Source organism: Protopterus annectens, chromosome 12.part0 (assembly GCF_019279795.1).
Source record: "Protopterus annectens isolate FY-2018-M chromosome 12.part0, PAN1.0, whole genome shotgun sequence".
NCBI classification, from domain to species: domain Eukaryota; kingdom Metazoa; phylum Chordata; order Ceratodontiformes; family Protopteridae; genus Protopterus; species Protopterus annectens.
In genome coordinates this window covers 319,798,756-319,811,433 of record NC_056746.1, presented here as the reverse complement: position 1 = coordinate 319,811,433, position 12,678 = coordinate 319,798,756, and the positions used below count along the sequence as shown (strand labels likewise).

The following is a 12,678-nucleotide window of genomic DNA, read 5'->3' as shown; positions in this document are numbered from 1 at the left end:
TTCCCCGGAGCCAGAGGAGATACGGTCTCCATTTAGGGCCTCTGTTCCTTGACCCGCCAGGTTGGAGTCCGTGGCCTCGTTGAGATCCACGCTGAGCTTATCAGAAGTTGACAGGGATAAAATGATGAGGTTCATTCGTACTCAGATCCAGATGAGGGTCTTGCCAGCACCCTCTGGAGGCGGGAGCTTGCTTCCCTTTTTCACACCGATTTCTCCTTCTCTGATCCATCCATTGGGTTCGGAGTACTCTGATCCTTGGATGGCCTTAGTCAGGGGGTTGGCGCCAATAGCACCTGCTTCCTCGACGCCGACAGCTGCCTGGAGCATGTCAGATCCGACTGGCTCTCTGAGCCAGAGCTTGAATGTCGGATCCGAGGGACCAGAACTTTTTTCATCGGCTCCGGCTTTGTTGGGCCAAGTTCCCTCCCTCAGAGCTCCATCCACTTCGGGCCCGGCTCCGATTCTCACGTCGGACCCGGTAGACCGGCTTCCTTATAGGTTCCCTAGGAGGTTCGTTCTCCCTCGGTGTTCAACGTTGGTAGAAAGGGTTCTCTCCGCTGGATCGAGACCCTTGACTATCCCCTCGGATTCCGCCCCGACCCCTCGGTTCTATCTACAAATCCTGTCATTTTACCAGAGGGACAGCCCATGCTCGAGAAGCCCCAGACGGTTCACCTTGAGGAACAAGTGGATTGCAAGTTAGCCCCGGAGAGCCCCACTGGAGAAATGCCTCACAACCATACTTGTAAGTGGAGGCACTTGGACCCCCCCCCCCCCCGAGTCCCTTACCAAGGACATGGATTTGGATGATGGGGAAGGTTCCCCCAGGTCACCTCCCGAGGATGTCTCCTTTGGAGACATCATGGAAATCCTTCTCCATCGGGGAGGGTGGTCCACCCCCAAACCTTCTTCTGACGAGTCCATGTTTTTGGAGGCTTTCGGCATGGGCCCATCTACTGGGTGTCCCTTCCCACAGATCCCCTGGTGGACCTGGTCACCTTGTGGGCCTGGAAGGAGCCAGACACCGTGGAACCAATCCCTAAACGTCCTGATAAGATCTTGAGCCCACCATCAGATAAACCAGCATGGAACAAAGGCTCCCCTGTAGACGTTATGGTGGTAGTAGTAGCCACAAAGAAGGAACTAGCCGAAGAGAGTTCCTCGGTTCATCCTCCTGACCGAGAGTCATGGATGATGAACTGCTTAGGGAAGTGGGTTTATGCGTCAGCAACCTTTTCCATTAGGGTGCAGAACTACCTGGCCCATGTCACGAGACTCCAGTGCAACCTGGTCAGGGAGCTGGCTGAGTCTCCCCCTAAGTCCATGTCACAGGAGGACAGGGACTCATTCTCCATGAGGATGGTCACTTTGAAAGCAGTCTCCAACATGCCCATGCGACTCCTCTCGCATGCTACTGAAGGAACGGCTAGGGCTGCTGAGTCCGGGGTGTCCATGAGGCGCAATGCCTTGCTCAGACTGTCAGTTTTCGGAACCTTTCAAGGCGTCCTTTGCCAATGCCCATTATGATGGCTCTACTCTCTTTGGTAAGACCGTCAAAAAGACTTTAGTCCAGAGTGAGAAGGATGGGAAGACACTGTCTGCCATCAGCATCCACTTCTCGAACCCTCAGAGATCCTTTTCCTGGAATCAGAGATGGCAAAAGAAGATGTGGTTCCGGAAGTCACAGTATTCCCGGGACACTCAGTGCTCTTCTTCCCCCAGAGGCAAAGGGGGACAGAATGGATGCCGGCCCAGAGGCAGAGAGGGTCAGAGGAATTTTGGGTTTCGAGAACCTTTCTCGGACAGGCCCGGACAGCAACCCTGAGGACTTGCCCGACTGCTCTACTCTGGAGGCAGTTGAGGGACGATTGTCATTGCACCTGGCGGCATGGGAGTCTGTAACATCAGACCGCTGGATGCTTCAGATCATATCCAGAGAATACTCTATCCTCTTTGTGGTTCCTACCAAAACTCCCAAACACCTCCCGGATGTACCACCCATGCAAAGGGATGCAGCAGCACAGGAAATTTCCAAGCTGCTAGAAAAACAAGCCATCAAACCTGTCCCCCAAGATCAGTCTGGATTGGGCTTTTACTCCAGGTTCTTTTGGGTGCCAAAGAAAACGGGGGACTTAAGGCCCTTTCTGGACCTATCTACCCTGAAGCTGTCCGTTGCCAAAAAAAAATTCCGGATGGTCACACTACAGTCCATCATGCCGTACATCACATAAAGATGCACAGAAGCTCCAGGAGGTTCCTTCGCTTCCGGCTAAGAGTCAATCATTACCAATTTCGAGCCCTACACTTTGGGCTCACCACAGCCCTCAGGGTGTTCACCAAAGTGATGGCGGTAGTAGCGGCTCACCTAAGGCTTCAGGGGAGTCAGGTCTTCCCCTGCCTGGACGATTGGCTCCTCACTGCTCCCACCAGGCATCTACTGTCTCAAACCAGGGATTATTTCTTAAAGCTTCCTCTACATTTGGGGATCACAATCAACGCATCCAAATCACTTCTAAATCCTGTCCAGGTGATAGGCTACACTGGGGCAAGGATAGACACCTTACAGTGCAAAATCTTCCTGACCTCGGAGAGAGTACAAAACCTGAAGGTGCATGTCTCTCTGATCTACCGTTCTTCTCATCTTCCATCGGCAGAATCAGTGTTGAGGGCCTTAGGTTCAATGGCAGCGACCATAGCACTTCTTCCATGTGCCCGGTTAAATATGACAATTCTACAGTGGACACTAGCTGTACAGTGGTCCCTGTTGGAACTTCCATTATCGTATCCAATATAACTCAGTTGAGTCTGTCAGTCATCCCTTCTGTGGTGGATGTGCTCTCCGGAGATCTTGGAGGGACAACCCTTTGTTTCAGCCCCTGTCCAAGCCACAGTGACCATGGACTGTGGCATTGTTCGGGCAGGACAGTCCAAGGCCTGTAGCCTGTAGAGACCAGCTTGCACATAAACATTCTAGAGATGAGGGTGGTCCTTTTGGCGTTGCAGGCCCTTCATGCCTTTCTTCCTCTGGGAACCATTGCAATTCAATTAGACAACATGTCAGTGGTCTGGTAAATTGAAAAACAGGGAGGGACCAGATCTTACTCCCTTTGTCATGAGGCCATGAGAGTGAGGGAATGGGCGATCTCCACCGGTCGCTTTCTCATAACAATGCACATTCTGGGATGGTCCAGCATTCTAGCGGACAGGTTGTCGGACTATTCTGATGCCTTACGAGAGGTCTCTGAATCTTTCAGTAGCGGAGTAGATCTTCCTGGAGTGGGCTCAGCCTTGCTGCGATCTCTTCGCATCTCCTTCCAAAGCGAAGTGCAGCAAGGTTTTTCACTCTGAACCCCCTGCCAGGGGAGTCCCCCAGAGATGCTCTAGTCCATGCTTGGCCTCCTGGCCTTCTGTATGCTTACCCTGCAATACCTCTTATTCCAAGGTTTCTACAGAAAGCTCGTTGACTGGGGAGCAAAGTGATCCTCATTGCCCCGTTTTGGCCTCGCCAGGTATGGTTTCCTTTTCTTTGGTCTCATCTTCTGGCTCCACCCTGGATCTTGGATCCCGTTCAGGATCTGATTTCACACCCATTGGGGGTTCCTCATCCGAACCTGGACAGTTTGAAGCTCACTGTTTGGCTGCTCCAGTTCCCATGATCGGGATTATCCTCTTCAGTTAGCTCTATTCTGATGGCTGTTCATAAGTCTTCAACCAGGAAGGTTTACCGCAACAAATGGAAACGTTTTTCTTTTTGAGCTTCTCAAAGGAGTTTAGACCCCTTCACAGCTCCTATTTCCACAATTCTTGATTTCCTAGCCAATATTTTTCAACAGGGAGCTAGTTCTTCTACTGTCAAAGTTCAATTAGCTGCTATTTCTCTTTTCCATGTGGGTGAGAATTCTGCCTCACTGGCCTCCTCCAGACTGTGTAAAGGCTTTATCAAAGGGACCTTTCTGTTATGCCCCCCAGTCATGTATCCTGTTCCCCCATGGGACCTTACTGTGGTTCTTCAAGCTTTGGTCGCCCCACCTTTTGAACCTGCTGCAACCACATATCTAAAATGTTTATCTTGGAAAACAGCATTCCTGGTGGCTATCACTTCTGCTAAAAGGGTTTCAGAACTGCAAGCTTTGTCCATCAAAGTTCCATATATGATTTTCCATAAAGATAGGGTTTCCCTTTGGACCAATCCATCCTTTCTTCCTAAGGTAGCATCACAAGTTAATATCAGTCAGACCATTAATTTACCTGTCTTCTTTCCTAACTTTGCTAACAAAATGGAATACAAACTCCACTTGTTGGATGTTCATAGACAGTTACAATTTTATTTTCACAGAACCAAAAACTTCCGTAAATCCGATCAGCTGTTTGTGTCCTTCTCTAAGCCCTTTTTGGGTAAACCTATCTCCAGGGTCACTATTTCTAGGTGGATTTCCTCATGCAGCCTTCAGGTCTATATGGGCAAAGGTATGTCTCTTCCGGGTCAGGTGAAAGCTCAATCCACTAGGTCTATGGCTACTTCTGTGGCCTTTTGGTCTAGAGTCTCATTGGATGATATTTGTTCTGCAGCTACTTGGTCCTCATTTCATACCTTTATTTCTCACTACAAATTGGATTTGACTTCTAGAAGGAGAGGATCCTTTGGTTCCGCGATGCTCTGGAATATCCTTCCCTGAGGGCCACCCATGAGTTCAGTAGCTGGGGACTCTGTCCCACAGGTTGAAGATCAAATGAAGTAAACTACTTCAGATAAAGAAGTTTTGTACCCACCATAATGTTCCATTTGAGCAGTTCTACTATATTTGTCTTCAACCGTCCCTCCCTCCCTCCTTCCCCCTAACCTTATCATATGGACAGCATGCGGGCTGCAGTTGTAGGTCATAAAGTATTTTTCAGGTCGGGTTACCAGTATAAGGGTCAGTGAACTCGATCTGGGGGTTGGAAGGAAGTGGAGGCGTATTATGGGTAAGGGGAGGGGCTTAGAGCTCGGATCAGATGCTAGTGAAATTGCCGTCTCGCATCCAGTATCCCATAGGTTGAAGACAAATGAAGTAGAACTACTCAGATAGAACATTATGGTGAGTCCATAACTTCTTTTTTGTCACTTCTTCCCAGCGAGCTCCTCTAGCATCTTGATTGTTAATCTTACTTATGCCATCTGAGTTGTAGCCATGGCTTCATCCATGTATACTACTGAGCCAGCCGTTCCTAATTTTTTATTCAGTAGCTCATACTATTCAGTTTTATTTTCTTCAGTAAGCTATACAGTCATAAGTCAGCGGTATAACTCTTGTTATCTTGTTTTTTGAAACTGGGTTCATCCCTTGTTTTACAGCAGTATTGTAAATGCACTTTAAAAGAAAGAACGGCCTGGAAAGTCACATTTTTTGGGCAGTGATCATCATTAAATCTCAAAACTCTTGTTTTGTAAAGAGAAAAGAAAATGTTCCAGGGTTAAAATGGATTAAAATTTAGTTTTTAAGCTTCCACTTTTTTTTCAGAAGTGTATATAGTTGAGTAAGGTGATTTTTTTTAAAACTGAAGTTTGTTTTCATGAGAAGTAGCTTTCCCTCCCCCCAAGGACTTTGTCTTAATGGCTTCTTTGGCACCTCTAACTTTGTCCATTTGTACCATTCATTATGGGACAATTAGATCTGAGTATTACCATTTGTACCATTCATTACAGGGGAATGGGATCTGGGTATTACCAGGCTAGGTGAGAGCCCTACAGCCCTCCTTGCTCTTGAAGAGTAGCCTACCCTCTCCCCATGGGAACACCACTGTCCTTCGTGATCCGTCCTCCGAGCCCACAGTTGATTCCTCCCAATGGGAAGCTTGTCACCACGTGCTAGTTTCCCTGCAGCTACACATTGTGAATGCATTATGGTAGCAAAAGCTCATCTGGGTTGGAGCTTCACTCGGTGAACACATTAGTGCTTCCACTAAGTGTCACCTATGTTGTGAGCCAGATCCTCCTCCCACAGCCCAGAATGGACAGGCCTGCAGCAGCTGCCAGCTCCTACAGGCACCGAAACCACTACACAGACTTGGATCACTTGCAGTGTATTCACAGAGTATTTCAGGGTTTTATTCCCTCTATGCCATGGAGCTTGGCCATAAGCAGTAACCCTTAGGAGATATGCTGTCTGGTCTGTAAAGGAAAACACTACCCTTCCTTCTAGTTACCTTATCTCAGAATTATTTTCTTTCCCTGTAATACCACCTGGGTGGTGTTTAGTGCTCAGAAACCTTTCATTTTTTTCCCCATTTCCATTTGTAGCCAGAAAACCCAAATATACAACCTGAGACTGTTTTCTTGAGCTCAATAAAGTGCTACAAATGAATAAAGCAAAAGTCTTCTAAAGAGGTGGTAGTTAGAGATCTTTGTATGAGGTATAGGTAGGAGCTGCACTCTAGCACTATGTAAATCAGCTGTTACTCTCTCTTTTTTGGCCAGTAAAGTGTTGCTTTTGTATATTTAATAGCAAAGTTAAGCATGCTGCCAGAAACTGTAAGCAGCAGTCATTTGCCTTTATAGCTTTTTGAAGTGAAAGCTGTCAGTCACTGATAAATTAGCAAGAGAGTAATGTGGAAGAGAAACATAGATTATATTTGATAACAGCTTAACAAAACTCTGCCTTTTCAGCTGTGTATTATTGAAAATATAAAACAGCCATTTGAGGCTTTTACAGGCTTAAAATAGGTACATATCAGAGTAATTCTGTGAAAGGAAGCGCTGTCTGCTTTACAGACCATCTTAAAAAAATTTCCACACAGCATTGTTGTAATGGTGAGGGGTGAAAAACACGCACTCTGGGAGGAAGAAAATGGGACTGAAAAACAAAAAGTCATGTCACGATGGCACCCCGTTGACAGCCATTTTTGGAGTAAAAAAATAGAGTAAGAAACACTTGGAATTTTTCTGGTAATTTAGTAGTGCATAGAATGTGTAACGATGTTGAAAATGTTGCATTTATTTCAGCTTCAGGATGGGCTTTCCTTTAAGGCTATTCACTTCTTTACATAACACTTATTACCAAGTTGTGATCTACTTGTTTTTTGGAAGTGGAGTATACAGGCAAGTTATTGTTTAATGAAGTATAACTGGACAGTTGTGATTATGAAAGTGTACACTTACATAGCTGTCTCTGATTTATGAAGTCCAGCCAGTAACAAGAAATAAATATGTTGCCCTTTATTTCAGAAGGCCACTATTGTATTGCATTGTAAAAGTTACTCATGTTTCTTATTGTTTGGTATAAGTAACTAGAAGATTTTATTACTTGGTGTACAGAAATGACAAAAATGTAAACCAGATAGATTGTGTATATCCTTATCACATTTTAAAATGGTCTTTTTTTTAAATAGCTGGTATAATTATCATCTTAAGTATGTTAATGCATATGTTTGTTAATCCTTACTACTACTATTTTTTTTTTTTAGGTCAAATTCACCATATAGTGAGTCATCATATAGTGGGAGTTCCTACTCTTTCTCAGATTCAAGATCTCGTTCACGATCACGCTCTTATTCTCGGTCCTTTAGTCGCTCTCGCTCTCGTTCTTATTCAAGGTCTCCCACCTATTCTAGAAGAGGACGAGGAAAAAGAGCATATCGTTCTAGGTCTAGATCACATGGATATCATCGTTCGAGATCTCGATCGCCCGTTTATAGAAGGTTTCATTCTCGATCAAAATCTCCTCCTCCTCCTGCTGCTCCTGTTACATACAGAACACATTCTCCTAATAAAAGAAATGTCCCTCAGGTAGAAGGTGATAGAGAACATTTCAATCGTTATAGGGACATTCCACCATATGAAGCAAAAGTCTATTACAATCGGTCTGCTGACCCATTTGAGAGAGAAAGATACAGAGAATGGGAAAGATCTTACAGAGAATGGTATGAAACGTACTGCAAGGGCTATAATCCTGGCACTCAGCCAAGGCCAAGGTCTCCAGCAAATAGAGAGAACTATACTCCAGAGCGTTATGGACCGCAAGTAGGTAGGAGAGATGAGAATTCTTATTTTAGGGGAAGAAGACCTGAATATCCAGGAGGCCCAAGTCATAGAGGCCGTAATATTGGACAAAATTTTCAGGAAAAGTTTGCAAATAAAGATGTGCATAATGTTAAAGACATGAGAGCAAAAGAGAAAGATGCAGAAAATCCATCTGGAGATTTGAAAGGTTTGAAACACAAAAAACATAGAAAAAAACGAAAGGGAGAAGAAAATGAAATATTTATGAACTCAGAACCATTAGATGGTTCAAAAAAGCCAAGGTATACAGGTACTGAAGAAAATAAGAGTGAATCCTTATTTATTCCTCCAAGTAGAGATGATGCAACACCAGTGAGAGATGAACCAATGGAAGCAGAGTCCGTTCCTTACAAACCTGTGTCTGAAAAGGAACGTAAAGAAAAAACAAAGTCTAAAGCTGATAAAATGAAGCGTAAACCAGATGTTGGTGCCAAGAAAGACCCCGCTTTAAAAGTAACACAGGGTCATGTGGATCCTGAAACATCTCCTCATAATGAACCTTTCAATAAAAAATGCAGGGATGATATTAATCAAAAAAGTGAGATGGCAAAGCAGTTTCCACAAGTGAAAGATGATAAATCCATACAGCTGCAGAAAGTACAGACTAAAAGTTTAAAAGAACAAGAAACTAAGCCAATAAAAGAAGAGAAAATAAAGAAGGAGTCCAATAAAGACCGGAAATGTGAAAAACAGCCAGGTAAGGAGGAGAAGCCTAAAAAGTTAATTGAAAAATTGAACAAACCTGTAGATGTCAAAACAGAAAAGAAGAAAAAGAAAGTAGAAGAAAAAGAAGGAAATGAAGGCGAGGGACAGTCTCTTAAAGTCCCAAAAATTGAAGTTGAAGAAGTACCAAAACCAGCACCAAAAACTAAAAGTGAACCTGAAAAAACAATTGACAAACCATCTGAAAAAGACAAGCCTGCACCAGTAAATCCACCAATAAAAAAGATAAAAGTGAATCGAGATGTGGGTAAAAAGACTGCAACTGGTGATGATTTATCAACTGATTATCCAAGTGATAAAGTGGAGCCAGGTGGTGTAAAAGTCAAGCAAGAAAAAGTCAAAACAAAAATGCGGAGAAAAGTTGTAGCCCCTGATTCAGCTGGTTCTACTCTTGTGGATTATACAAGGTTAGTTAAAAGCAGTGTCACAAATGTCATCTTCACTTGAATGAATGCTTTTGTCAGCTCTAACATGAAACATTGTTTTATAAACTTAACTAGGAATTCATTGCTTTAATTCTAGTCCATCTTAAAATGACAAAATTGCTGCACACAAAACTGTACTATTGCCTGTAAGTAATTTCATTTATTTATGCATCGATAATGTAGCTAAATTTTCTTTTGCACTTCAACCTATATGTTATGTGTTGATTTATTTCCATTGAAGACATTTGTAATATCATTGGGTATTAATAAGTAGAATTACTTTTTAGTGAGAGTCGTTAAGGTGTCACTGTGAATTATTTTTGTTACAGATCTGTGTGGTGGCTATTTTTTTTTTTTGCAGGGCATTACATTTGAATGGTCTTAGTCACACATTGAAGTCCACCAGAAGTCTTTCCAGCAGGAAGCGTCCATTCTTAGTACATTTCTTGCTAGTTTTGCCATGTAGAAGTAAAAGGGCTCTGGTGTCTAGGTAATTGTATCTTGATCTTCCATACAATGGCTTTAAGTTGCTCTAAACAGTATTTGTTTGTAATTTAGTGTTCGTACATTGGCTGAATAGGGGCTACAGTTGCAAGTTGCAACATCATTACTGCCCGACTCTGTATATGACACACTATTTATATAAAGGTCTCTGTCGCATTGTCTATTAAAATGGCAGATCTGATGTCTTTTCTGTCCATTCTTCAGCTGAAGGGTCTTGGATCTGATCTTGGCTGCTTTTTTTAGATTTCAAGACCTGTAGCTTAGGCTCCTTCCCTTACCCATAATCCCTTTCTGTCCCCAACATTTCCCCAGATCTCATTTGTCACTCATAGAGTTCGGACGTACTTCGCAGTTCAGGCTAGTGCGATTTTCGATATTTAGATTATTGGAATACTTTTCTCTAATACTTAGAGTATTTTTTCTCAGTTGTCAGTCTCTTCCTTCTCTTTCCCTTGTTTAAAAAAAAAAAAAACTCCTCTCTATTGTCTAGGCATTTTCTACCTGCTGCTTTACTAGTCAAGTATACTTTAGTGCCTTTGTTGGTGATTTTTTTCTTAACTTGACTTTTTTCCCTTTTTTCTAGCTGTATTACCTGACTGCCATTGTTGATAATGTTTTTATCTTTCTTCTTTTCTGTACTTTTCTGTACAAGAGTTTGTCAGAAAAGCGTATGGGATTCAAGAAGTGTGTGGATTGTTGTCACAAGATTCCAAACTCTGACTGCCGCTGTAAATTTGTGTACAATTTGGGACCAGTTATATTGGATGAAGATTGCCTGATTTGAATGGTTTTCAGTCATCGAGCCATGACTGAGTGCCAAAATAAACTGGTACTTAAGGGTCTTATTCCTTCCAAGTGTTCAAAATCAGCATCTAGAACTTCCCCTTGAGTAAGAAGTCCTTGGAGAAACACAAGTGGGACAAGAATGATGGGTCCAAAGACAAGAGCAAAGAGATGAAACAGCAGTCCCCCTCCCCACTCCCCTCTATCATTCAGTTTGTTTTTGGCTCTAGCAGCAAAATATTCCAAACCTTTGGATCTGACTGCTCTTTCGTACCAGTTCCAGTTTGCCAAAAAACTCCTCCCCACTTCTGGAGCTGAGGTTTTCCTTGGATCCTATCCCTCCAAGACTGTGCTTGTTTTTCCTGCAGAAGATATCTTTACAAGACCACTTTCCACATTGTCATCCTTGAGATCCATCAAGTCTACTAGAAGTTTGACAGATGATGTGGATAGAATGATGAGGATGTTCCTCAGGACCCAGATTCAGTTGGGACTTCTCCCGGCTCTGACTCCCATCAAACCCATAAGCTTTGGACCCTCTCCGTTACCTATGGCTACTCCAACCCAGATCTGACCTCTGAGTTTGGGATTGTTGGAGCCAAGCTCTTTCCAATTACGTGTGTTGAATCTGAGGTTGTGGTCGTCTTTGACTCTGGCATAGTCTCTGACCCAACTAAGATCATGGAGCCAAAGCTTTGGCTTTGAGTCTGGGGGTAAAGGTTTGACTCCAAAGCTGTCAGAGCCATCCCTTCCACTAGGAGCCTCAGCATTAGCTCGGCACCGGCTTCTGTCTCGGAGCAGAGCAGCGGTTGTGTCTTTTTCCATGCTGGTGTGGTTGCTTTGAATTTTACTGGAATGGTGTTGGGTTCTCCCTCGGCATCTGCCTTCGAGGCAGTGGAATAGAGTTCTCTCCAAAGCTCTGCAACTGATACTCTCATATCTTGGTCCTATGCAGTCTATCCCATCAGGACAGCTAGCCTTCAGGCAGTCCTCATTCAGGATTCCACAAGGCTTCCGAGTGCCCCACCCCATCCCATCCCCCTCCAGAGGCTACTCGGAAGCATACATGTAAGTGGAGACGCATTCATTCCGTCAAGAGTCCTTGATGGAAGGTACAGATTTTGATGAAGACAGGGGATCCCCCAGATCACCCCTAGAGGCCATCTCATATGACGAGAGTGTTGAGTTACTGAGACAGAAAGGAGGTTGGTCTTCCAAAGCTCCTTCCCAGGAGGAATCTGTGTTTTTTTGAGGCTTTTGGTTCTGGCTCAGCAGCTCCATAGGTGTTTCCCTGGTGGATAAGATGGTGGATTTAATCTCTTGCCAGGCATAGAAGGAACCGGACTTTACTGTACTGAGCCAATGCCCAGGAAACTGGACCTATACCTCATAGTCTCCAAAGACTGTTCTCATTGGACTATAGGCCTGACAGTGGATGCTGTGGTAGTAGAGGTAGCGACGAAGGAGCAGCTTGCAGAAGAAAGTTATTCTGTCCATCCTCCTAACTGAGAATCCAGGGCACTGAACAGATTTGTAAAGTGGTTTATGCTTCAGCTACCGTTGCACTGAGGTCACTGAAGCATAAGGCACATATGACTAGGTTCCAAAGAGACTTGACAAAGGAACTTTCAAAGTATGTTTCTGGGTTCCATGTCTGCAGAAGGCAGAAAAAAAACAGTGGATTCTCAGCAGATCACCCTTCAGTCCATGTCGAACGCCTCCATGCATCTCATATCCATTGCAACTGAAGGTGTTTCGAGGGGTGCAGGAGCAGGTATTACAATACGAAGGCATGCCCTAATGTGTTTGTATGATTTTACATAGCCGTTTAAGATGTTGCTTATAAATACCCCATTTGATGGGTTCACTTTGTTCAGCCCCAGGGTCAAAGAGACACTATCCAGGATTGAACAGAACAGGATAACTCTTTCTGGTGTATGCATATTGTTCTCTACCCCCAAAGGACCTTCTCTGGAAACCGGGGGGGGGGGGGGGTTAGAAACTGTGGTTTAGGAAATCTCAATGTTTTTGTCGCAGGATTCCTCTGGAGGTAGAAACCCCCCCCCCCCCAGAGTCAGAGGGGTGTATTCTAATGGTAGACGTCACCCTCATGGCAGAAGAGACCTGCAGAATCAAGGCTTCAGGGGTCCTTTCTCCAAGAGGTGTTTCCAGTGCTCCTGAGTGAATAACTGACTGCTGCATTGT

At 44.2% G+C, this 12,678-nt stretch overlaps 1 protein-coding gene across 1 annotated transcript in view; it reads left to right on the top strand.

The window, feature by feature from the left end:
* Window positions 1-12,678, top strand: part of RBBP6 (RB binding protein 6, ubiquitin ligase) — a 2,624,906-nt gene that overhangs the window by 2,559,734 nt on the left and 52,494 nt on the right. Inside the window, exon 17 of the mRNA XM_044089398.1 lies at window positions 7,444-9,168. Coding sequence (XP_043945333.1) covers window positions 7,444-9,168 — 1,725 coding nt within the window. The remainder of the gene's footprint in view (window positions 1-7,443; window positions 9,169-12,678) is intronic.